General features: G+C 36.9%; 1 protein-coding gene across 2 annotated transcripts in view; it reads right to left on the minus strand.

Moving 5' to 3' along the window:
- Positions 1-313: 313 nt before the first annotated feature.
- atosa (atos homolog A) overlaps positions 314-27,062 on the minus strand; it is a 35,844-nt gene continuing 9,095 nt past the window's right edge. Inside the window, exons 1-12 of one of the 2 annotated variants that reach the window (XM_088640907.1) lie at positions 24,824-24,968; positions 9,711-9,895; positions 9,229-9,431; positions 8,646-8,771; positions 6,133-7,714; positions 4,762-4,887; positions 4,057-4,145; positions 3,468-3,564; positions 2,829-2,987; positions 2,019-2,087; positions 1,372-1,571; positions 314-880 (exon numbers count right to left, since the gene is read on the minus strand). In XM_088640907.1, coding sequence (XP_088497033.1) covers positions 727-880; positions 1,372-1,571; positions 2,019-2,087; positions 2,829-2,987; positions 3,468-3,564; positions 4,057-4,145; positions 4,762-4,887; positions 6,133-7,714; positions 8,646-8,771; positions 9,229-9,431; positions 9,711-9,895; positions 24,824-24,845 — 3,012 coding nt within the window. In that variant the 5' untranslated portion in view covers positions 24,846-24,968 and the 3' untranslated portion in view covers positions 314-726. Of the gene's footprint in view, positions 881-1,371; positions 1,572-2,018; positions 2,088-2,828; positions 2,988-3,467; positions 3,565-4,056; positions 4,146-4,761; positions 4,888-6,132; positions 7,715-8,645; positions 8,772-9,228; positions 9,432-9,710; positions 9,896-24,823; positions 24,969-27,062 lie in introns of those variants that run through there. The other variant, XM_088640908.1, reaches the window with a different exon arrangement.

Raw genomic sequence — 27,062 nt, forward strand, 5'->3', positions numbered from 1 at the left:
CAGAGTCCAACACACAGCAGACAGCTTTTTTCCCCCACTTTATTAAAGATAATAGAAAACTGTTAAAATCCTCAACTACAAGGCACATTGAAATGATTAAAAAGTTTACCTCTCACAAAGACATCATTACTAAATGTTAATATAGAAACAGAGGTAATTGAAGCATTTATATATATAAAAATGCCCAACCAATTACATAATATTAACATATATGATGTGCCAGGAAAAATCTGTCAGAGTAGCACGAACCAGTAGCTTTATTTAGATGTCTTCATTTCCAAACTAGTAAAGTGAAATTATAAATCAACAGAGGCAAGTTTAAAGATTGTTTTATATATATTTTAGAGCTGAATATTGTCAAAAATACATTGAATGATTTACATATAGGTTTACACTACATTATAATGCTTAGAATGACTGACAACATGTGTGCAGTAAATGAAATATTAATTTAAATATTAAATAACTGACAAAATAAACATGTAAACACTAAACTAGTTAAGATTCTCTTCCTATTGCAACACTTCCAATAAAGTGGTTCTGTAACAGTACAAAAGGTATTAGAATATTACTATTTTAATTTCCAGTTAATGTGGAAATACACAGTGCCCTTTTGATGCCATGTGGTCCGTGGTCAAATGGAAGGACTAGAGCTCTTCTAGAACAACATCAAAGAATGACGAAAAAGTAATGAATTTAACAAGCCTCCTCTATAGAATATATTGACTAGCATCTTGGGGAGAAAGGAGGATTTGAAGGTGCCTCCGTGTATGACTTCAGCTCGTATGCAGCACCACTGTCAACTTCCATGGATTTCCGAGAGAAGAGGAGCCGTATATCTCTATGGAGGTAGATCTTTCCAGATTTTGAGCTCTGGAACCTGAAATGGATAGTGAAAAAAGTGAACCATCATTTCCAATAGAGTGTGAAGAACTAACTCTGCTTTCAATGGATAAAAGGAAATGAAGTTTAATTCAGAGACATTCACATAATTGCTTTAACAAGTCTGAACTAAACCCTTACTAAAATTGTTCATAGCAACATTGGCTTCTCAATCCACTAGAATGTATTTTTCTGACTTCCAGTTATCATCACTGTTTCTTTTTTCTCTACTAATTAACCTTGATTGCTATGGCCATCCTCAGAGAAAAACAAATGGAAACAGAAAATAGATTTAATCACATCCACTAGGGAAAACCATCTCCTCCTACATACCATTGTAATTAAGCAAACCATGCTAAGTGAAATCATAATCAGAAAGGAAAATGTGCAAAAAATCAGTTTGCTAAATTAAACCTCAACTCCTATGTGCTTGACATAAGAGACGCTTGGTCTCTTTTGATCACAGAAAGAGACTGTGTTTTCACTTACCTCAGGTGTATGAGGTAGCGAAGTGTTCGCTCCTCAGTCAGCAGGGGGAGCTTTTTGGTGACGTGTCTGTTCATTTCCCTTTTCACGGGAATAGAAAACGTCCTTTGTCGCAGGAATGTCTGGTGATTGGCTGGCATCTTTCTCAAGTCAAAGATCACCACAAACATTTTCACCACAGTCTTGTTGGGATTGAATAAGGTCTGAAAGGCACAGGCCAAAAGTGTTACGCCAGACATAAGCTGCATGTTATAGACATATTGGTGGCAAGACTATGCATTTGCAATACTTAAAGTAATAAAAATGACTACCCTTCATTTAGACATAAAACAAATTGCAGTTAATTTCCTTTTAAAATGCTTAAAGGAATTTTGCTAGAAAATGTACTTAGTTTGATTGGATTAAATCAAATCCTGGGCCAGTATAGTTTTTACATAATGTTATTTTTTACAATTATGTTTATAAAACAGTTTTTACTTATAGTTACTTTAGACAAAAAGGTTTAGCCTAGGACAATAGGTAGGGCAATCGAAAACAAAATCCCTAGCATTTTCTAGGTGACGCCACTAGAGAGCGTATATCGCTCTAGTTTAAAGCACTGCTGTGTTGTAACTGTCTTTTATTACTGTTCGTAGCTGTTCTCTACTTACCACTTGAATTGTTCCTGAAGGAGGTACTCGATATCCCCTTTTTCCTAGAGACTCCAAGGTAATTACACCCTGCAGACACAGCAAGTAAAAATCAAACTAGTACATGAAGTGGATACTGCCTGTTTTTTTAAAAAAAACTTTAAGGTTACTAGAACAACAAGCTGACAGCACAAAAATACATGTATTGTAGAACATAGCCCACTGTTACATTTATCTTAAACTCTGGATTTGGGCTAAATCATAACCTCCACTTAGGCTACAATTATAAATCTCAAACCTAATGCTGATTGTTGGTTGATTGACATTCAGGGAAAGCCTCCAGCAAAGAAAAGGCAGCATTCAGGTACTGGATTTGCAATTTGCTATTAGTAGATGAGTTGATAATTTAATTTAATAATGGTGTTAAAAGTTAAAAAATCTATGTTGATACATTGGCTCTTAAAAGTCTAACCAAAAAAAAAATCATTTTACAATGAGAGGTAATTCAAACACCTGAAAGCAAAGCACAATGTTTTAAAAGTATCCAAATAGAGACATGATCAGACACTTGGAATGTTGTTATCCACCAGTCAGTCTCCCTTCCAATTTTGCTTCTTCTTGTTATGCTAAGCATGACTGGAAGATGGTATATTGCGCTATGTTCAGCTAACAGGGGCCAAGGTTGTGGAAACTCCACACAGCTCACCATCCTTTAACTGAACCCAGGACCCAAAACCTATGAAACAGCAGTGCTAAGCACCATGCTACTTGTAAAATATGCTAACACTAAGATGGCATATGCTGTGCCTTGCCAAAGGCTGGCAAGCTTACCATGTAAGGAGAAGGTGCATTGTCATCGGAGACACTATAGAATGACACTTCCACAGGCAGGGTCATATGACTGGGACAAAACATTCCGCTAGCTCCAACCTCAGCTGTGAAGCCTTCAACTGTACCTAATGGCTCCAAACGGTAGTTTAAAACAGACTCCTGCAGATAAAAAACACATTTCATGTGATTAGATATATTATATTAAACCTTCCATATATGCACATTTTTAAATATTATTTTAACCAGAAAAGGTATTTTGTTTTCTTTTCTATCTAGTGCAAACTCTTCTGGTGCCATCATGGATTTCACAGTTAAACGCAAAAAACTTTTTTTGTATCTAGTTTCAAGCCACCATACCTAAAAAGGTTTTATTCACAGACTTTAAGACTAAGCATATTATTAAGCTTTACGATCTGATTAATCACAGAATGTTACACACATTATTAAAACTAATAAGCATGGGTGTTTTAAGTATTTCATTGTATGAAAAAATATTTTTGTATTCAAGCTAATCCGCTTATGATAATTTTTTTTGACTTGCTCGACCTTTTTTTAATCTTTGAACACTTAAGTTACATGAGACTGCATTTCCGTATCAATGTAAAACCCATTTAAATTAATAAGAAACTGACATCATACCTCAAAGTTCCCCAGGAGGCTAAGACTTGTTGTAGGTGGAGCACTTGTGCTAAAAACATGTCCCTGATCATCTCTATCTATTGTTTTCAAGCACACCCTATTGAAAGAAATGGAACAATCTTGGGTCAGCATTTTTTACATTGTAAGAACTCAATGACACTTAATGAAAAGTACAAAATAAAGAGAAACAAAAAAATGTATACAATTGCATTTACGCTGACGTTTCATTTTGCTATGAAAACTACATCTCTAGAGGTTTTGCAAAGAGATACAAATGGTCCGACCATTAAAAAAGTTTAAGTAGTACTCTACATTCTTAGTTTTGTAAAAATAGTAAGTAACTCAGCTGTCCTGCTTTTTTGCTGTTGGTACCCACTAAACAATGAACTAGTTCCTCAGGCCCAAAAGAGAAGAAAAGCAATAATTGAAAATACACGGTTAGGTGTTAACACGTTGTGGACAGCACTGCTCAAATACTTGGAAAACGTCAATTCTCCTTTAATCATTCTCCTGGGTGACGTCTGCATTCATTAAATGTGTTCCAACTCATAGCACACATTTGTTCAAAGAACAGCAGATCTAACAGTACCTTTTATTTGTGGACCATGGTAGATGTTTACACCGTATCAGTGAGGTGTCCAAATCAAAACACCCAGTCTGTGTTCTTCTTTGGGGAACCTGAAAAACATTTCAATAAGTAACACTTACATTACATATTACTGTACAAAAAATATTTATATACAGGCTGAAACTGACTACTTTTGCAAAACAGTTTTTGCTTTACTGGTAGAGTGGTAAGCCTATATATAGCAAACAGCTTGAGAGAGTCTGCTATGTATTAACTCACTGTAAATATAGGTCACTTCTATAAAAAGACTGGTTTAAGTTTGAATGTCTGCACGTCTATTGCTCACGCACTTAAAAAAGGCAGGAAATTAATATTTTGCACGGCTTTCTCTTTGGACAATGTTGTTTTTAACAGGATGTTAGTCAGAACCTTTTGACAAACAGACCCCTGTGAGTCACAGGTTTGTCTTGTGTGAGTACCTAATGACTTGGATGTGAAACAAAAGTCTTACTTTACTGTGGCTATTAAACTGTTTCAAAGATGATCTGTTGCCACTAAGCACATGATTGAAGGACTGTGTACTAAACACAAACCTTTAGACAAAATATCAGGAGACCATGCATATCCAGGTGGAGTAATAAATATATTTAGGGTGTTAGAAGGCTAAACATATTTCACATCTAATTAAAACAAATTCTACTGAAATGTAGAAAAGCCACAACTCACAGGGCTTGAAAGCAGAGGCAGTCCAGTGCAGGGATGGAAGGCATTTGTTGCTGTCCCATCTATAGAGTGACGATTCTGCTTTTTCCAGATGTTGAAAGGCTTCAAGGGAGACTGTGCTTTAACCCTCTGTGAAGGAAAGGAACAGCCCGCAGAGTAAGTATCCCGACAACACACACCTAGTAAATAAAAGAATATAATACACCTAAAATTATAATGGGACTAGTTTTAAGTATAAGAGGGCACCAGGATTTTGACACTGCCTCTCACTTAAAAGGACTTTGATAAACACTTCAAGGTGCTGTTTACCATTAACATACCTGAATTCAGAATGCACTTTACATCAGGAACAACTATATTATCAAACCAAAGACTAAATTTAATTTTACTGTGGTAAAATGGTTGCATTCCTTTTATCACTATCTGACTATCCGTCAGAATGCAATCAAAGTTTAATGAACTATGTCAGAACACAAAGCTCACAAAAGGAGAGGAGGCCATTCAACCCATCTTTCTGGTTTTACACGAATGACTTAAACATTTCAAGAAAGTACTGAAGTTGGACACCAAATTTAATTTACAATTAATTTTAGAATGAACTTCAACATTGGCATTTACAACCTTTTACAACTTTGCATTGTAGACTGGGCTGTTATATTTTTTTAATTCAAAAGAAACTAGAATCAGGACAGCATTTCTCTACAGTACTGCAATCAGTAACTAGGAAGGAGGTACCAAAGTTGCAGGCAATTCCATAAGTATAAAGTTCCAAAGATGAAAGGGTGAACCAGGTAAATGTACAGTTATTCCTGTTCTGGTTTAATTTCCTGATTTTTAAATTCAAGGGTAAATATATCATGAAAATAATAAATGTTATGATCAGTGGAAATAAAGCTACTGGTTGGCTTTGAACTAGCAGTTCAAACTAATAGGCAGTAAATACATTTCACCCGTGACAATTTATTATAATACAAAAATGCACACCTCCTATACAGAAAGCACTCTAACATATTTACTATGATTGCTTATATACTGTAACTACAGAAAATAAAACATTAAAAGAAGTCAAATGGAAAACAAATAAACAGATATCCTCACTGTTTTCATGATGTCTTCATTCATGATGCAAATCACAAAGAAATGTCAAACTACTATGCTACTATTTGGTTCCTAGACACGTATACTTAATATACTTACACCTTCCATAACATATCCAATCAAGACATGCAGGAAACCAGTTAAGTTAAACAGTTATACATCCATAATCTCTTAAAACGAAATTTAATAAAATACTTATTGGCAAATAAATCCTAATTCTCTTACTGTCTCTATAGCATAAAGTTTAAAAGCCAAGTATGAATTTAAATATCTTACCACAACATCAGCGGGTGCTCTTTCGGCCTTCACTGTTTGATCTTCGTGGGAGACTCTCTGGGTAAGGCCCGCAAACATGCTGGAATCTGCAGGATCTGTATTTTCATCTTGCACAGGTTTAGACTTATCCACCTGATCTGTACTCTTGGTATTAGCAACATCTGTACGCAGCGAGGTGTCTGTGACTTTGAATCGATTCCCTCCCTGAATGTCTTCATTTCTTTCCATATGTCCTTCAGTAAAAGAGTTCCTGGGGTCCTTTTTGGCATTATGTAAACTATCTGAAGTTCCCAATTCAGATTGATTTTTTTCATATTCAAGTTTTTTACAGGCCTCATTCTGAAGTCTAAAGGAACAGTCATGTTTGTTATCGTCGGTAATTGTTGTTCTGCTACTTTTACAGTCTGTGCAAATTTGTAAATCAGTGCTAATTTCTTTAATGAAAGCTTGAGAGGTATCGTGGCATGGTACTTGGCCTTTAAACTGACTGTCAGGACTAGAGCATACTCTCTCCAATGTATTTGGTGCTTTCAATGTGCCTTCTTTGCATGTTTTGGGTGTGCAATTATGGAGACCATTGCATTTGTTCTGAGCCTCCTGAAACGTGTCTTGAATCAGTCTCGAAATATCCTGTACCGCCTCTGATATTCTAGAATTCTCAGCGGATTCTGGCAGAAGCAGCCTTCTGCATACTACTGGCTTAGGGGAAGGCCTCAATTCACCATCAATTTTGGCTTTGCTACATAGATTCAGGGGGGTATCAAAGGGAGAGGACCTGCTCTTCCCTTCATAACTGTTTTCAGGGGAAGGGACATCTTGTGAGGCATGGCACAGGAAGCCAGGCTCTTTGCTCTTTTTGGAAAAGCCATCTTCTTCATGCAAGCTCCAGAAGGCTTTTGAGCCATGTGGTTCATGGTTGCTAAACAGGCTTCCAGGGATATGTGGTGCAGTGGGATCACAGTAATTCAAATGCTGGGCAATTCGAGCTATCACCTCTTGCCTCTCCTGAAGAAGAGACCCAATAAGGGGATTGGTTTCACCTGAAGGAGGTCTACTGCCTTGGCTGGGAGGCCCAAGGGGATCTACTAAGGTCAGGGACTTGAATGATCTCACTGGTGGCTCAAAGGCAGGCAGCTTTGAAATTTCTCCACCATTTATAGTACCATAACCCTGTTTTTTAGGCAGCAAAGATCCAATATCAGAGGAATTATTTAATTTGGCATAAAACCATCTCACAGCTTTGCTGGGGGAAGTGACTTCTGGAAGCGGGCATTTCCTGGGATTTACTATGGTTTCTGCTGACGGCGACCAGGCTGGTTTATTGTATATGAGGGAGGACCCTTGTAGGTTACAACGGTTTACACTTGTGATTGGTCTTTCTTCCTGGCCTTGGAGCTTCTTTCCATAGAACGTTAGGCTAGTGTGAATGCTACATTTTAAAACCGGGTAATTTGGCTGTCTGGGAAGGGACTGGACACTGACTTTCAAAGCCACACTATGGGAAACATTTGGGACTGGAAAGACATGCTCAGTTGGTGGCTGAGAAAAATTCCAGACCAATTCTTCATCAGCTGCACTGATCCTGAAAAAAGCATACATATCTGTGTCAGTCTTGTACTATTTAAAACAAAGTAAAAAAAATAGTGTATAAATTTGAATTCATATATTTACAAATATATAAATTAAGATGATTTTTTTCTTCTCCATTCAACTACCAGGTTTTCTGAAGCAAAACAAGTACTTCCTGTGATACTGTAGTTACGTTTTTCTTAGCATTGATCTAAAAAATGCCAGTGCAAAATCTTCTCACTTTATAAGAGTTTAGCTTAAGTTAACAACCTCAAACCACAGTAAATAAGCAATGAATTTAAGTCTCCTTTAGTACAGCTTTCACAAGTACAGACATCATAAATAATAATGCATTCTGATTCTGACATCCACTATCTTTACACAAAGTAATGAATAAGTCATAATAGGCTTTGCTTAATTTAGACTAAAAGCAAATAATTTATAAAAACAATGCTATACACAAAAAATTGTAGTTAAAAACAAAATATCCAATGCTGTGCCATTTTCACATTGTGGCTATGAACAGATGGTATTTACTGAAAGACCACAAAAGTGATCTAGTGCTTAATGATAAAGTGGTCAGCGGGTTTGTACGCATTTGACTTTGCAGTGAAAAAATAAACCCAAGACTTTACTTGGGGCACAAAGGCTTAAATACTGAAATTAAACTTGAATAACAGCTCTCTGAGTAAAATGACAGAATCGAAAGATGTTACACCCACTACTCTCTGGAATAAGTGGCTTTGGTAATTATTGCTTTTGTTTGTCCTATCCACATCACAGGAGGCATAGCCTCCACTTTCCACTCTAATCTGTCCTGACGAAGGCTATTCTGTGCCAAAATGTCAACAGAGTTTAATAAATTATAATGGAATTTAGAGAGCATGTCCTAATAATTTCTGGACAGCAAAGTCTAGGCTGCAAGTCATTCCACAGCCCCTCACCTGTAGAGAATATTCCTGGGAACGACACCATGTGAAGCACTAAGCCATGCACTCAGCTGGGAAAAGAACACATAGGAGCGGACGGCCAGAAGCAGGGTCTTCTCCTCAATGAAGCGATCTCCACTTCTGAAGAAAAATGCACGGTCATTTTTATGCTTTTTTTAAAGAGCAAAAACACAGAATATATAACTAGAAAGATGAATGCCCTTTTTTCAAAACGTTATGCATAAACATTTACCAAATAAAAAGCAAATTATAGGTAACCATACAATCCAGTGCAACAACAAAACAATGAAAAGGTAAAATAGTCAAATTTAAAGTTAGAAATTATTAACTCCTTCATTCAGGAACACACTAAAATGTTTTAAAAAATCACAATTGCACCAAATATTAATGTTACATAGAAAGAATTACTGGTAAATATTTGTGGAGGCACAAAATACTATAGTCTCAAAAGACTTAATATGATCACTTAATATGACTTAATAGTGTCTAGGAAAATGGTGAAGATGACTGGCTGATTGGTGTGCTCTTGTCATTAACTTTTCTTGTATTTGAAATGGCAAAGATGCTTCACACTTACTGTCTGGGAACTGGCTGCAAGGTCCATCTTTCTAACAACAATGCATCCTGCTTGACAGCAGGGTCATTTATGTCATTCCCATCAGTAGTCGGTCCTTCATCGCTATAGCAACAATCTGGAAGCAGCATCACCTCAATCATAATGGGAATGTTATTCCTCCAGAGCAGCATGACCTCAGACCTCGTCCTCCTGGCTTGTCGACACTGTCCAAGTATCAGATATTAAACATGCTTAGTGTCCTGAAGAGTTTAATATACAAAAATCCTGACAAGTTAAAATCCAGAACGATATGGCACTATAACATATAGATGTCTGAGGAGGCCTTTTTTAACTACTAGTTCTACAAGGCCTTTTGACAATTCCCGATACTTAACAAATGTGGAAAAATAAGTCTACTTTTCTGGAAAAAAAATTATTCAAATTAAACAGTGGTGTGAATTTTGTCTTTGGCTGTAGGAAGAGACATTCTAGTAGCTTGATACCTGTGGTAGGTTCTCACTGCACTCATGCTTGGTGTTGACGGGCTGCCCTGACTGGGCTGGAGGGCAGTGAACACCTTCAGTCCGACCCTTTACTGAGCATTCTGGGGTTCGTCCTTCAGTGATCAACAGGGTCAGGAAAACCAGAAACTCCTCGGCATCATATTCGAAATATTCTTCTGCAGCCTCTGCAAACAAAATGTACAGATGGCTCTATTAAGCAATAGATTAGGCACTGTAATGCACTATGCAATGTTATTTAAAGTGGTACTCCTGCTTAGATTAAAAAAAAAGTCAGACAGCATTTCTCTCCCATTCCCCCAAAATATATCTTGAAAAAGTGACCAATTTAAAAACACAGAAATTTAAGTTTAGAGAAGGTATTTTTAAACAAAAACATCTCTGTCCATAAAGGCAAGATTTGTTCTCTAAATATCATGACAATGGATAGTTTCTGATTAAGTTGAAGGATTCTACCCAGTAGTTCTTCCAAAAAAGCATACATTTGTCTGCAGCCATTGCAGGCTTTTGAACTATAATTATGTCATGAAACCTTGCAGACAGACCTAACAGCAGCATTTTGCATCGTGTGCTTTGAATGGTTTAAACTCTTATCCCCACAGTAGAAAACTGGAGTAAGTTACTTTTATGCTGCATCACTGACATTCATCTCAGAAAATACCTGGGACATATGATATTCAATCTTTATACTTCTTAACACCCCACCTCTTGGATAAACAACTAAGGAGTTAACCTCTAAAAACCAGGTCAAATTCTTAACTCTTAAGTTTGTAATTCAGATAATGTACCACAGTGGTCTCAAACATATTCTATTAATTATTGAAAAATGTGATGGTGTGCTGATATGAAGATAAATCAATTATTCTTAAACCATCACACATAAAACAGATACCCCAGAAGACTAGTAGTTGCTAACACTACATTACATGTAGATCTCAGGATATATCTTAAGAACTAAGGAAGTTCAGTATGTTTTCTGCCACATTTTTAAAGAAAGTCAAACAACTCAAACCAAAGAGCAGAAAACCACACAGCCCAGACTTAAAGACTTAACAATGATCTGATGCAGCGTCTAATGACAGCTCCCACAGCCTTTGGGCTTTTTATTGTCAATTTCTAAACTCTGGTAAATTGAGCAGCCTGCAGAATTAGCATGCAGTTCAATATTGGAGCATTCCAAAGAGAATGCTTAAATGTTTCCACAGAGATATTCCAAACACTACAGAAAGTCTCATTTTCTGCTTATAAGAAATTAATATTCAATTAATAATGACAGGGGTACAGCATGCCATGGGAAAAGCAAAAAATATTTTTTTAGCTGAACCTAACTTACATACTGCCAATACTATGCAAGTACTACTCACACCTGGACAGGGCTGGCAACAATGTAAGGATAATGTTTTTTGACTTCTCCAGTGCCTTCAATCCCATACAGCCCTTACTTCTAAGGAGGAAGCTGGAGGAGATGCAAGTCAATGCCTCCATGACCTGGTGGATCACTGACTACCTGACAGGCAGACCACAGTCTGTGAGACTTCAGAACTGTGTGTCTGAACAGGTAGTGAGTAACACAGGGGCACCTCAGGGGACAGTTCTTTCTCCATTCCTCTTCACCCTCTATACTTCGGACTTTAAGTACAACTCAAAGTCATGCCACCTGCAGACGTTCTCAGATGACTCTGCAATTGTGGGATGTATCAAGGGTGGGCAGGAGGAGAGGGCTGGTCAGCAGCTTTGTGGAGTGGTGTGGGTAGAACCACTTGGAACTGAATGTAACGAAGACAAAGGAACTGGTGGTAGATTTCAGGGGGAAAAGGGTCAAACCTACTCCTGTCTACATCTATGGGAGTGGCGTGGAGATGGTGGACTCGTACAAGTACCTGGGAGTGCACATCGACGATAGACTGGAATGGTCTAAGAACATCGTGGCCATCTATAAGAAGGGACAGAGCCGACTTTATTTCTTGAGGAGGCTCAGGTCCTTCAATGTATGTAGTAAAATGCTACATATGTTCTATCAGTCGGTGGTAGCAAGCACCATTTTCTACACAGTGGTATGCTGGGGCCCTGGGATTAGAGCAGTGGATTCTAAAAGGCTGAACAAGCTCATCAGGAGAGCAAGCTCCGTCATTGGGACTGACCTGGAACCCTTGGAGGTAGTGGCTGAGAGGAGAGGAGGTGTCCAAACTAGAGGCCATCATGGACAACATCTCCCATCCCCTCTATGACAGGCTTGTAGAAATGAAGAGCACATTCAGCAATAGACTGATTCATCCACGGTGTGACAGGGAGCGCTACAGGAGGTTATTCTTGCCTTCTGCCATAAGACTGTATAGCCTTGCGTCTGGGCAGAGGCAACATTGACAATGACCTGTTTCTGGACTGAACGCATCTACCACTACATCTGTTCTCTTTCTTTTCCCATTTACAACCGTTTTTGTGCAATATATGCCAGGGACCCATGCAATACATTTATATTTATATCTATATACTTACATCTATACTTATATTCATATGTGTGATACGATTTTTCTGCGTACTGTTCTGTTCTAGTGTGTTCTTTGTGTGTCTGGACTGCGAGTAACTCTTTTAGTGCACCCCTCACTGTACTGATTGTATTGTATGTATTGTACTATTATTACTGTATCATTCGTTACACTGTGGCTGAGTTGTCTGTGTTAAGCTGCTGTTGCACTGCAATTTCCCTCACGGGATCAATAAAATATCTATCTATCTCTATCTACTACAGGAGGTACAGTATGGTCACCACGGGTGTGATATCAACTAAGGCCTGCATAATTCTGAACACCAGCTCTTGAGCATAACTCAAAAGACCACTTTTCTTGAATTGGGGAGTGCCATTTTTCTTGAATTTTAATGAGTGGGGGAGTGTTACTTTTTAAAAAGTAATCCATTAGAGTTACAAGTTACAGTACTTCATTACCTTACATAGCACATATACACACACGTAACATAAAATACATCACTGTATGCAATCCTTTACACCAGTAACTTGTAAATATTAATGAATTACTTTTAAAAGTAACACTCCCCAACTCTGTATGAAAGTGGCTTTATGCTGCTTGATATACTGTATTTTGCATTTATAGAGTTAACATACAGTATAATCTCTGAAACCAAAGGGAATTACACATTACCAAACTAGTAGAAACAAAGTTAGATTCAGCAGTTCACTGGAAATGTAACTGCAGGCATTTTTTATGCATCAAACAAAGGTTCTGTCCAGTCTTCTCCCCATTAAAATCAGTCATGCACTGCATACCTTCATCGCAAGGTTATCAATATTGATCATGATTAACATTATTATTTAGATCTATTAAAGTAGACAGCAGGACATTTTTTATATTAATTTTACTATTTTGCAGAGGCAGATATCGTTCAGATATCCTCTTTCATAGACATTCATAGTTTATTGGCATTGCTTAACATATATCAAAGGTAAAACAGCACAAAATATTAGGTAACTGAGGTTTTTCATTTTGTTTTTGCGTTGAGTATAAAAATTAATCATCTTTAAACATGATGAACTACATAGTCAATGAGATAAATAATAAACTTTGTGTGAAACTTTGTATAAATGAAAATCGTAGTATTAAAGTATGCCCAGCCTTTATCGGAGACATGTTCTGAATTATATTACACATTATATATAAAAGCTTGTGATATTTAACTTTCATAAATCCAAGATCACAGTCAAATGAAATCACACTGAAAACTAAACTGCAGCCTTCAAATGTTAATATAGAGAGGAAGATGCTACTTATAGTGATAAATTGAAACACCTCAACCCATGTTAGAAGCATTTATTTAGAAAAACCCACAAAGTAACACCAACAGCAATATTTTTGTACAACATATATGTAGTCTAAACAAAAAATACTGTCTTTTAATGTTTGTATTATGATGTTAATTTTAGTATTTTAACTACAGCTCCACTAATTGTATGGTCTAAAATGACTAACCATTCCTAAAGAAAGCACATTATTTTAGCTGCATACTAACATTAGCAAAGAACTAGCACTCTTTAACTTGAGAAAAAAATAACCAGAAAAAAAGACACCTAACCACTCCAGTGTGATGAAATACAATAGATTTCAGAAGGTATATTATGCCTGCAAATTTAAATCGTACATAATTAAGATATCCATCCTATATGACAGGATTTTTTTAAAATTCCTCCAGCAGGAACTCCCAAGACTATCAATGAATACAAATCTTTCCCTTACCCAACCTTAGACATTTTTTGGTCCTTCACTGACTGAATTGTCTGACCCTTTTCTAATTTATAAATATAACAAATTGCTACACCTACTGCATGGTACAAAATATTTTCTATAACATTGCACACACTACAAGAGTGAATGCCCTGCTCTTCTGCTTAGACAATCAGGTACCTGACAAATCCATTTGCTTTTCAAGTTGGATCACTATGGCTCCCTACTCTCATACAATAGAAACTTTAATAAGGGGCTCCAGTGTAAAAGAGGAACCTGAATATCTATCCATAACTAAACCAAATTAATGGAAATGACAAAGAACAGCCAAATCGCTGTGCAGCAAAAATGTGTTAGCGTACCATAGAACATACTAAAACTTAACATGACAAAAATCAAACATGACTAATTGCTTGTCTGTGGAGTTGCAAAGCCAATGGTTGAGAAATAATTTAAATGTCTTAATCATCTGAAAACGTGTTTCATGTTTTAGGTTGTGGTGTAATCAAAGCAAAGATGCTAAAATTTAAACTTGCTTTTTAGTCATTCCTCTAAAATACTCATGTAGGAGCCCAGTATTTGCCACTGTATAAACCCAGGGCTTCAGATTGCATCAACCTATTATGGCTTTTATTGTCCTTTCAGCTCATTTGTAATCTAACATTACAATCTGTATAAATTCTATGGTGAAAGACAGAGGATCTGCTGCTAGCCAGAATTTACACTTGGACGTTACTTAGCTGCCAAGAATAAAGGGCTCTTTTTCACCAAGTGTATGCATCCAGTTTGTAATGTGCACAAGCCTTCAAATAAGTGAATTTTGAAAGACTTCTCATATTTTGTATTATTAAAAAACATCAGTTTTCAAAATAAAAATCCAAAAATGACTGTAAAAAAACTGAAGAACTGATATCAGATGCAGTTATTCTATCATTTTTAACCCTTACTCTGAAGTATAAAACACCACATCTGGTGTATCTGTTGTAGCTGTAGCATGTTCCAAACGTTTAAAAGAAACAGCTAAAGTACTGTACAAAGGTCTGTCTGAGCAAAAGGGTCTGAAAACAACATGGAAACCTGACCTTTTCTTCCCATTTACAAGTGGAATCTTTCACTGTTGCAACAGGCAGCTGCTGTTACTTTTCTTCCTGGATAAAAACCCTTGCCAGCTGATGCAAGCAGATGTAACCAAGATTCAGACAGCTGGTAATGATTAGCAAGAAATTCTGCAATACTACAGTTCCTACATCACCTCTGAGTCACAACTGCTTCAGCTGAAGTTTACCCCATGCTTCCTGCACGTGATGAAACTAGTCAACAAAGAGAGAATGGAGGATACTGGCTCTAGTCATCAGAAACTGGGCCTGGGCTGGCTTGGACTGTGGAGTTATACTCCCACTCAAAGTTCTTTGTTGGCCAGGCGCTTTCAATGAACTGGGTTAGAGGTAACACGTCGCAAGATGGGAGGAAGGCAAAACAAGGCAATGTGCTCCAGGGCAACGAAAAGATGAAACACAATGATCTTTCCAAGGAGCACAAAGGACAGCATATCTGTCTGTTTTCAAAAACAAACAAAGCCCAAAGGCTGAATGAAGAAAACATTCTAAGTTGCTTCCAGCTGCTCAGGAACATATAGGGGAAGCTTATTTGCATAGGTGGAATCTTGTTTCTCTAGCCCGCTACAGGTTCACCCAGTTACTAAGGAACAGTTCAGATTTTCTAGCCCTCATTCCAGTATGTGAAAGCTGATTTTTACCAATTTCTTTCACAACAGGCTAGAAAATATGCACTGCAAGAAGAACACACAAACTGCCCTGACCTGCTCCGAATTGTCTATTGTCAAATCAATCCTGTTGCATTTAATACATTTCCAAAACGCTCTCAAGATAAAATGGTTTATGTGTATATGCAGGGGCATTTAATCTGATATTTATAGTAACATACTGGAAACAAAAATAAAAAAAACAATGACATTTGCACAGAAACATTTCTTAATATATAACTGAATCCAACTTCTGTGTACATTTAGTTTGTGGAACTAAAAGTCATTTGAGAAGATCTATTACTTTGAGGGACACCCCTGTGTGATACTAGGGTAGAGCCTACAGATCAGCCAGTCAGATGTCACACGAAGCCCCAGGGCCCTTTTCCAATGTAACAGCGATCCCACAGCACAGAACAGGTTTCTGTTTACCCAGGCTGTTCCCAAATAGTACAATCTCTCAAGAACTGCCACAATTGCTTCAGTGGGGATGTGTTTCTAACAGCTCTGATGAGGTGACATTACCTCACTGAAAGTGCGTTCTTGAGAATGTTTTTCTTTTTTAAAAAAAAACAACAACCTATCCTTAGGTTGCTTACAAAGAACTACATGACTGTAAATCCTTGTTTTTTCAGAGCTACAGATTTTTGAGCTACTGGTTTCTCTTCATGTTGTGCGAAATTGAGACCCCTGAAAATTCATCAAGTAAAGAACTACACCGAGCATGAGTCATCTTAATGTGCTACAATTGTAATTACACCTTTTGGAGGATGTAAAAAGTATACATTACTATACTGAGACACTAGCAATCATCAACATTACTTGTAACTTTAGAATAGGCACTGTTATTTTGTAGGTCTGATCTTGAAAGAAATTAAAGAAAAAACAATACTGATTATAATGGTAAATAATAAAACGGGAAAAGTATTTCTTGTGTGTCAGCTACTGTATATATATTTGTACAAACAATCTACACACAAACATCTCATACCCCATCTCACATTTGGTTCACTCAATTGAAAACTATTTTATATTCCCCTATTTACCTTCTGTTTTCATGCAAAATATTACAAAAACTGGCTACTATATTAGATTATATAGCATTTGAGTCATGTTATAATTAAGTTTTCTAGATACCCTTTTACCATATCTGAAATGATTATGGAAATACATCTAAAGAAAATTAATACAGTTAAAAATAACCCTAACTTTTGAACAGAACTGTACTTACAGCCTTAGGTATTTAAATATCATCTTGAAACTTCTCTGCCACTGATTACAAAGATAAGCTTGTATTTCTAAACAGAGTTAGAAGAAACTTCCAGTAGGTAAAGAGCAGGGGACTGAGGTCCCTGTGATTACCTCTTACACAATTCACACATGCTTCATACAGCTGTCCACTCCCAGCATCCTCTTGGGGGGAGAAAAACAGAGTGTCATGTGTTCATCTGAGAACAGTTCTCTCATTAATAGATAATGCTGTTTTTGGGACACACAGCAATCAGATAAGCTTATTAAATAATCTGTACTTACTGCTGAAACAAGGAAATACTGTTCCCACTCTCCTCATAAATCTCTGTATTTGTGTAGGGCTGAGATTTTATTAACATTCATAAGCATTACAGTCTTTCAACAGAGCTACTGATACAATAGATATTCATTTTGTGCAAATCCTAAAGCAACACAGAAGTAGGGTTAACATTTAACCATCCACCATCCTTTTGAAATACACTGAGGCTTACTTTTCTGAGTTGTTAAGGTTTTTAATGTTTTTACAGGCCTTCAAAACACGTTGTCAGTCTGTTATACAAGTGTTTAACTGCTTGGGTCTTCTTTTGATTTATTTAATCTAGAAAGGAGGTTAAATCATCATTACTGGTTTATGACTACCTCTAACTACAGCAACTGCTGGCTCCATACAGCCAGGGCTTTTGTGTTGAAATACTAATAAACTCAAGGACAGTCATGCATCAAATTAAATTAAAATCAGCGCACATCACCGAGTAACATGGGCAGTAAAGGGACTTCAATGCCTTTCACCCTCTTTCTGTAATAAAAATAAATATTTAAATTGTGATAGGAAGGCTATCTTTACCAGTCACACTGAATTTATTTTAACATCAGGATGTCTAAACAAAGACAAAATAAAACAATCTTGCAGTATAACTGTATAAATCCTCACTGTGATGATACACTGATTTCCTTTTATACTAAAATACAAATATTAAGACCTTGAAATCTCAGCAGCTGCTAGAATTTAAGACATCAGTCTAAACTTAAAAGCATTGTTTTGGTATTTAGTGCATGACAAATGAAAATTTTAAACCTGTACCACGTAAATGCAGCACCAGGAGATTACTACACAAGAACCAATTACACATGAAAGCTTCTTACTGTAGGCACTAAAGATAAATATAACCACTGAGCCCATTCCCCCACTGCACACAGCTTATCATACCACAGCACCCTGAAAACAGGAGCACGCACCCTGAAACCGCCTGTCACCCCTCCTTCTTCCACAAAAGGAATTGAACACCATGATAATAATAAATGATAAACAGGATCCAAGTGTCTTATTCAAAAGAACAATCCATTTATTTCAATTTTATGGAAAGATAACATCTTTCCATAAAAATTTCCTGTCGGCTGTCAGGGTGTATAACGCTGCCCTAGGATAGGACTGTTAGCCCTTCATTTGCTCCTCCATGGACAACATGTTTACTCCATTGTACTTTTTGGACAATCTGTCTGTATAAATCTATGCACATTTTGCACATATTTTATTGTTTTTACAGTGACTATGATCAACACATTTTGCACACACCTATGTATTTATTTATTTTGATTTATTTTGTTTTATAACTATTCTGATGTCTGTTTTGCTCATCTTGGACTGGACTGCTGTAACACATCAATTTCCCTACGGGATTAATAAAGTATTATCTATCTATCTGAAATCTAAACACTAGAGTGAAAGAAAAGTTGTAAGCTTAAGGCTTTAATTTAAATGTTATAATCAAAGATCTACCTAATAAAAAATGGGGGTCGTAAAGCGATACTACAGCTTAATTACAACACTTACATATTCTTTGGAAATTGATTAGCTTATATTCGAAAAATAACCATCATTAACTACATTTTATAAGTAATGCTACAAAACTATTACTTCTACAGATCCACGAGGTATGATGCTTTTTCTGCATTTAATGTACAGCAGAAATAAATTAGTAATAGTAGTAGTAATTCAACACCTGACTTAACAGCATAAAGGCAAATTTGTTTTCACAATGGCATTTTTAAACACACTAAAGTTACCATTAAAGGTATACAATACAGCTACAGCTATATAATACTAGAAAGCCTACAGTTTTATTTACAGATTTTACAAAGCATTATTAAACACCACGATACAACTTAAGAGAACTAGAGGTTGTGAAACCTAAAAGCACTTGGAGATGAAACACAGATAAGACACTGGCTTGTTTATACTCCAGTCCTATGCCACTAATACAGTTATAAAAAGACTTCTAGCTGTTAATAATAAGACTAATTTGAAAATTCTACATAAATAAGTTAAAGGACATATACATACAAGTACAGAGTATAAGCAGAAAAAGATTTAAAGCACAAGAAGTAATAGTCCTGAATCCTTAAAAATACTAGAGATTTTACCAAGACTTATTAAAATAGACTATGCAGCAGTCTCCCACTAATCCCAAAGTAGCACTGTGTTTGCACTGAGTGTACTCCAGACACAGGAAGTCCAGATCGGTTGTGCAGTGAAGCTTTTCAAACAGGGCCATGGAGCAGTGCAGGCTGTTTACTGCCTGCTGGCGACATGTCAAAGGCTCGCCATATTTGGTGCAATCCACACTTTGTGCCTTCACTGGCCGCTTTCTAAAGGTCTTATTCCCCACGTTTCAGGTTCCACCTTCAGCAGACCTCAGCACCCACAGCTATATAACTCAACATTTTTTATATTTTAACTAGGTCTTACTTCATATAGTTCCCATCCAGCTAGCATACAATTACTTGGTAGATGCAAAACATGAAAAGTCCAAATTTAGCAGACATCGAAGCCTAGGTCTATAAAGAAAAGAGATAATTGTGGTAGGAAAATTCTGAAGGTTTTACTACCAGTGATATTCTGCAGGAAATATCATGTTAAAAAAAATCTTAAATGGGACATTGGATCTTAGTTTGTGAACAACATCTAAGCTGAAGTTAAATATATATATGCATATATCTTACAAGTCTTGAGGCTCTGTAACAAAAAGAGCTGAGTTCAAAAAGGGATGAGGCATCCTTGAATAACCTTGTGAAGTCAATGTGCAGGATCCTGGAATTCGACCTCTTGCAGCATGTCAGCACAATTCTCTCACAAGTAAACACTCCAACAACTGGGGCTGATGAGATATGACCTTACTAACTGCCCACAGGCAACTGCTACCCAATCAGAAAGCAAACCCTTTTAAATGCAGAAAGACTGCATGAAAGAAATATGTAAAACCTTGGGCCACGGCGAAGCTCCTATTTACAGGGATATGAAGCTTGGAACCTATAAAAACTAGGTATAGTATTTGTATAGGGAATTTGGTAAGAGCCAAGTCATGTATATGGGAAAGGTTTTATCACGCCATGAAACACCCACAACAAACAGATATTAAATCCAAGATTAGGATTAGAATATTGTATTTCCTAAAATATACACATACACAAAATTTACTTATGCCTTTCATAGTCTTCTTTAAAAATGGACAAACATGAAAAAGATCTGCAGCATGCAACTGCTCAGATCCAATTGCTCTGACTTCAGTAGGATGGTATTACATACAGTATATCCTTCCCAGGACAGTACATTACTAATTTATTTCAAGGAACACTTTTAAAGGAGTGTGAATGTTGCATTTCTATTGCATTTCTAAGTTGTTCATAGCAGAGACCATGTTAGTAATACAACTTCAAAAGTGATTATGAATTTAATGCATTTTTAAAATCCCAAGGCCATGTATGTTCATCTTATCATGTTCATCGGATTAAAAAACCTAGAAGGCCTAAGGGGGTTATTCCTAAAACCTACTGTAGGTTTTAACGTGGTTATAAAGGCTGTTTTCATCTTTTTGTGCCTTTTTCCAACTCTTGAACAGTCCACTGGCATGGTAGCCACATTAATTTTAAGAAAGACGGTCTGGTCAACACGCCTCTTTCCCCCTATCTGCGTACACTTAAAAAATGATTCTTAAAAACTTTAATGCCAGTAAATGATAATTCCATATACCCAACTTGGAATTGATGTGTCAACAGGAGATGCTTGATTGACTAGCGTGTCAGCAGCGATACATTTATCATGTCAGACACTAACTGAATGGTAAATTTAGTGTTAGCAAAAGTATTAGAGTAAACCCTCGTTATAATGATCTTTGGATTTAATGAACAAATGTTAGTATATGGGTTTTTTTTGTTCTCCAAAGGTTATGTCTGTTGTACTGAAGTGTGATCTGCAGGCAAAACATGAAACTGAATTTCAGATGCAGTGATGGGTAGCTCTGGTGATTTTTTAAATGTCATGAAGTAGTGAATAAAAGTACAATGCCAGTGAGACTGCTCTCTTAGGGAGTTTACTCCCAGAACATACCCTAGCTTACAAGCACTAGACATCTACACCAAAACGTAAAACTAGCAAGGACCCTGCCATTACTGTGTGCAAAAAGAGACAGAGGGCCCTCAATGATATAATGAACAAGTTTCCAGTAGCGTATGACCATTCCAAAAAAACTTGGTTTACTTCTGAAACGTTTTTCTCATATACAAGTGTTTTTGCAGCCTAGGATATTGGTAAATTAATGAACAGCTGGCAATATCAGAAAACCCCCTTCCCTCCATTAATTCTGTAAAGCGTGGGTGCACTGTGATATAATATAGTGTAATTATATAAACATTAGTGGATTCATATATTAATATATAGTGCAGTTGGGTATTTACGTGTACATATCCAGAAAGCACATATCTAGTATACATTTCTCATACAAGCTGAAAAAGCATCATTTGTGATTTAACAGACATTCAGCAATAACTATACCCTCTCCCCTCTGTAAGTCAGTAAAACCAAGAATTCATTGTATAATGAAATCTGGGAGCAATTTTAAGATGGTTAGAAACCAAATGACTGAGATGAGTATGACTTTCAACCTGATATTTTTAGTCTGTACCATTAAATTACAAAATAATCATTTTTTCCATTTCTGATCATGACTGAATACATAGGTTACAGCTCCACAGATCCAATCATTTTAACACTTGGCCAGGAGCTGGAAAGATAATCAAAGCTAAATCTTGCGAAATCGGCAGGTTTCTTCTATGATCAGTCGGTTTTACATTTTCATGGCTTTCAGTGGTGTTTGCCACCACAGTCCACCCATTACTTGTTGATTTATCATCTTTGCCCCTTTTCCAGATTATTGATCTATTGGTGAATATTACCTATAACCTAAGGAAACCAGCTCTGATTACTTTTCATAATGACCGTCAAGTGTAATGATTTTCCAAAAGACACCTTGGTATTTTTCATATTTCGTTCTGCATTGTGTTGCCTGGTCTATAGTGAAGTTTCCAGTTCAGTGGTAGAGATTATCCCAGAGGCTTGTGGGAGAACCCACTCTCTCTTGTTCACCTCCTGATGTGGCCCCAATGTGGTGTTGAAAGGCTTTCAAATACCATTCTCCTGTATGTCAGAGTAGCTCCACTGAATTTATTCCATACGAAATGGAATAAAATCATAGTGTTTCTTAACTTACCTCCTTTTCAGTGTTTTGTTAACACAAAGGGTCATGGGTCTCTGAAACAAGCTGAAGCACAGGCTTCTTTCGAGAAATTACTGGATGAGATCCCTGTATCAATTAGCTACTAACAAGACTAGATGGTATGGTAAGAGCAAGATGGTATGTAAAAGCTGAGTATTTGGGGAAAATACTTGTTGATTTCTTCATAAAAAACAAATATTTGAGGTCAATGTTATAAAAAACAATTCAATTCTTCCAGGACAACTCGGTAGTGTTACGGAAAGGCATGTCTATACCTGTATATGACAAGATTATGATAAGGGTGGAAACACTCTATTACTGCAGTGTGCTTCCATGTACTACATGACATCATGGTATTTTTCCTGGATGTGGTTTTCTGAAAGAGGTAACAAGCCTTAACAGTGTTTTTGCCAGGGTGATGTGGGTTTAAAGTCTATTTTTATGAATAAGTCATTTTGTTTTCATGTTAAGTAAAGGCGTGAGTACTCCTTTACAAAAAGCACATTTGAGCCTAGTACACAGTGCTGGTCAGAGAAGTTAATACATGTCTTGTTAAGCACAACAAGTTAAACACTTGTCCATGAACTATTAAATGTGTAAAAATGTGGTTTGTGTTTGCCAGTCAAGGATTTCAAGCTCTTAAAATGTATTGCATTTTAGATCACCTATTAAAAGAATAAAACTTTAAATTTCCATATTGAATGGGAGTACTGTTCTGTGAAATTGGGGACAGAAGAAACGGGGACCATCTGCTTTGCTGTGATAACCATAGCTTGCTTTAATCTGTTATCTAATTTTCTAGCAAAAAAAATGAAAGTCACTTCGGTCAAGCTTCTCTGGCTCCTGGCAAAAAAAGGGAAAAAAATCAATTGCCAGCTCTGGAAAAACAGCACAGAGAACAGCACGAAGACTGGAAGTGTGTTGTTAATGAAAATCATGACGTCGTTACTTTTAGCAGAAACCTTCGACATTCAAATTTAGTTTAGACAGAGGTCTCATTTGCTGCACCCGATTGGCTGGATTTTACTTGCATAAGCAGCGTCTGCCTCGCAGCAAGACTGTTAATGCCACAATTCTCACTGAACTGAAGTATACTTTTCAATGAGTAAAAGGCGCTATGACCTACATAATGCAAACACACAAAAGGGACAACAAGCTTTTCAGTGCCTTGTTTTTCCACTAAAAGACAACTGGACGAGGCACTGAATCAGCAAGATTCCGGGACAGAGTACTCATCTCTAAAAAGTCTAAAACTAGTTGAAACAAAATTGAACTACACCTAAACTGCAACAAAAAGGATTTCTCAAAATAAGAAATGGGTTTTATTTTATTTTTCATCATTTTAAGGAATAGGTACTATCCATTAAATGTCATAAACAGAAAGACAGCAGCCATGTTATGGTTCTGCCAGTTACAGGTGCACTGGTTTCTGCCTCATTATGATGGCAACCTACATTACAGCTCTTATTTCTGCCTAACATTTCCAAATGATGATTCCTTCTAATCATGGCTCTAGCCATCCTCCTAATGTTATGCCGATGTCACTATTCATAGATCTTCTGAGGCACATGTAAACTTCTGTTGTCTGAAGTGCAAAAAAGCTCTAGATGGGACATGAGAAGAAAAACACTTGGAAAAATAAGAACAAGCTTTTTGGCCCGCTGCAGTTCAAAGGAATATGTCAGAAGGATGACCAGTACATATGGGGTAATGAAAAGGAAAGTTCTGCCCACTCCATTGGTTACAACTTAACAATACCCAGGTCATTACAACAGCAGCATAACTCATATGACTGAGCAGGTAAAAGTGTTCGCGCTAAGAGACATTCTGCTACAACCCTCAACATACATTCTCTTATTACACAAACAATATCAAGAACCATTCATGATACAATATTAACTTTACAAAAAGAGGCTATCTACAATTTAGGTTTTTGATGAAGGAACTGCAGATTCTAATAGCAAAACAGACAGAATTTTACCTCTAATATCTATGTCCTGTATTGCTAAAACACCCATTTAAAAAAGCTATTTCTCTGCTTGTTAGATGACACATTGATAGGCAAGTCTGTCAGCACCTTGCAAATCTTAGAAATAACAATCAAAAATAAACATGGAACTAAATGAGACTTCAGTCCTCAAAGTGTTAAAATGAATGGGAGAGAGACAGTATTGTGCTGTATTCTGCACTATTTTTCTGCTATTTTCTTTGTTCTGGCCCTAGTCACATCACAGAGACATGAAAGATAAGAAACGAACGTAATAACAGGATCCAAGAAACACTGCATCCAGTACAAACCTTTGTTTTCATTGTAGACCATACTGGACCCCTTGTGTAAAGGAAGTTGCCTCCTGGCTACACTTGGGCAACACTGCTAGTATCTTAGGGCTCCAGATGTCTGCAGTGGTCTGGCTCTGCCTGCATGTTCCTTTACTGATATTGCACTGCAAGGCACTGGGTTTTTTTTTTCTCTAGCATACAAAGAAGGCAGACTCAGAACACACATAGCAACAAGGGCTGGAATCCTATTGGCTGGGAGGCGTGCTTATACCCCCTCACCACTTGTCAAACTCCACTACTGTTTCCTGTCTGCTTGGCAGGAGCAGTGAATGTATTCTTTCTTCTGGGCCTGTGAACTCAGCTGCTCTATAAGTCGACTGTGCTGATCGTTACACTAAGAAGAGGACTAGATGTACTTTCTGCAAGTCTTGCAAAGAACTGTGCTTCAGAACTTTCAGATAAAATTTAAAAAACAAAAACAATGGAAAATTTTACTTGCAACTGTAATAATATTGTAATCGGTTGTTTAAGTTTTCATTAAAGTGTGACATGTATAAGCTTTTAAAAATTCACTGAATACAATTAAATTCCTTGGAAAATGAATCACATTCTTTGGGCCTGTATTTCTGCTGGTATCTGGGCTTGCACAATTTGGTCTACCTACAGATGTCCCTTAATTCACTTGGTGAAGCAATTTTTCACCCTTCTCCACCTGACCTGCTGTGTTACAGGCTGCAGGTGCAGAATAGCTGCTGAGGGACTTCCAGGTGGAGCTGTCCTTAGTGGTGAATGTTTATCCCCTCCCATATGTAAAGCACTTTGTGATCATTTGGGATCAAAATCACCACATAAAACGGAAACCATTGTTACATCTCCCCATTTTAGGTAAGCATACGTATTGGGACAAATTAACAAAAGTTAATTAGTGTAGTATAAAGTTTAGTATTTGGTTGCAAATCCTTTGCACACAATAACTTCATTAAGTCCAAGACTCACTGACACCACCAAACTATCTTGAGATGCTTTGCCAAACCGTTGCTGTAGCCATTTTCAGTTGCTGTTTATTTTGGGGGCTTTCTGACTTTAGTCTCCTTTTCAGCAAGTGAAGTGCATGCTCAGTTGGATTTAAACTGGAGATGGACTTGGCCAGTCCAAGACTTTCCACTTTTTTCCCCCCTGATGAACTCCTTGGTTGTGTTGGCAGTTGTGTTTAGGTTCATTGACATGCTGCATGTTGAAGAGTCTGGAGGAATTTTCTTATACACTACATAGGCAGACAAAATGTTTCTGCAGCTACACTCATTCTGTACTTTTGCCTCATGTTCATATTTTCATCTAAAATTTGAGCAGAAACACCAATTTTGATTTCACTGTCCCAGTACTTATGGCGGGCAATGCATCTTTGTTTTCTATAGGACCATTAAATAAATTCCTACATGCTCTAGAACTCGAGGTCCTTAAATCTGAAAAATAAAATCAATATTAGTCACGTTTAATTATTGCTTCCCTCAAACCTCAGTTTTAAAAAAAAATGTTACAATGTTACTGTCTTGAGAAAATCACAGATAAGGTTCACCTGCAATTCCATGAAAATTATTCTTTTGGTAACTTTTGCAGAACCTGGGCTGATTCCAACAAAAACTTTGGCTCGACCTCATTATATATCTGTTATGATTGTACTTCCTGCAAATTTTCATATTGTAAAACTTCAGTACAAAAGTGCTCTGTGGCTTTTGTGAATCTATAGTTTGAGAATGAAACAGCTATCCTTCTCTTGAGCTACAGAGGCAGTTCATGGCTGCAGACTGAGGCTTAAAGTCAAAATTTATTAGACTAAAAGTAAAGTCTTATCACATATTGGCATGTTAACACAAGGAACAGAGCAGAAAATGCAGGGCATGAGGGCAAACATCTTTAACCCAAGTCCTTTTCACAGATCACAGAAGACCCAGACAATATTACAATCCTGTACCTTCCTGACCTTACGTTTAGCGCTGTAGTTGCCACAGGATAGCATTCAATGCAGTGATGCACAGAAGCAATACAATACAGCTGAATCTAAAATAAGTACTTTTAATGTTTCCAGCAGAGTAGTACACATTTTTAAATACTGCTCCTTTTTTGCTGCCTGTACAGTATTTGCATTTTAGCTAAATTTATTAGGGTTGTCTTTAAGTTCATGCACACTTAAGACTTCCATTTGCTTCAACCCTAATGTCAAACTATGTTAACTCGGTGGCAAATCTGCTTCCCAGTA

Source organism: Lepisosteus platostomus, chromosome 7 (genome assembly GCF_059453375.1).
Source record: "Lepisosteus platostomus isolate fLepPlt1 chromosome 7, fLepPlt1.hap1, whole genome shotgun sequence".
Classification (NCBI taxonomy): domain Eukaryota; kingdom Metazoa; phylum Chordata; class Actinopteri; order Semionotiformes; family Lepisosteidae; genus Lepisosteus; species Lepisosteus platostomus.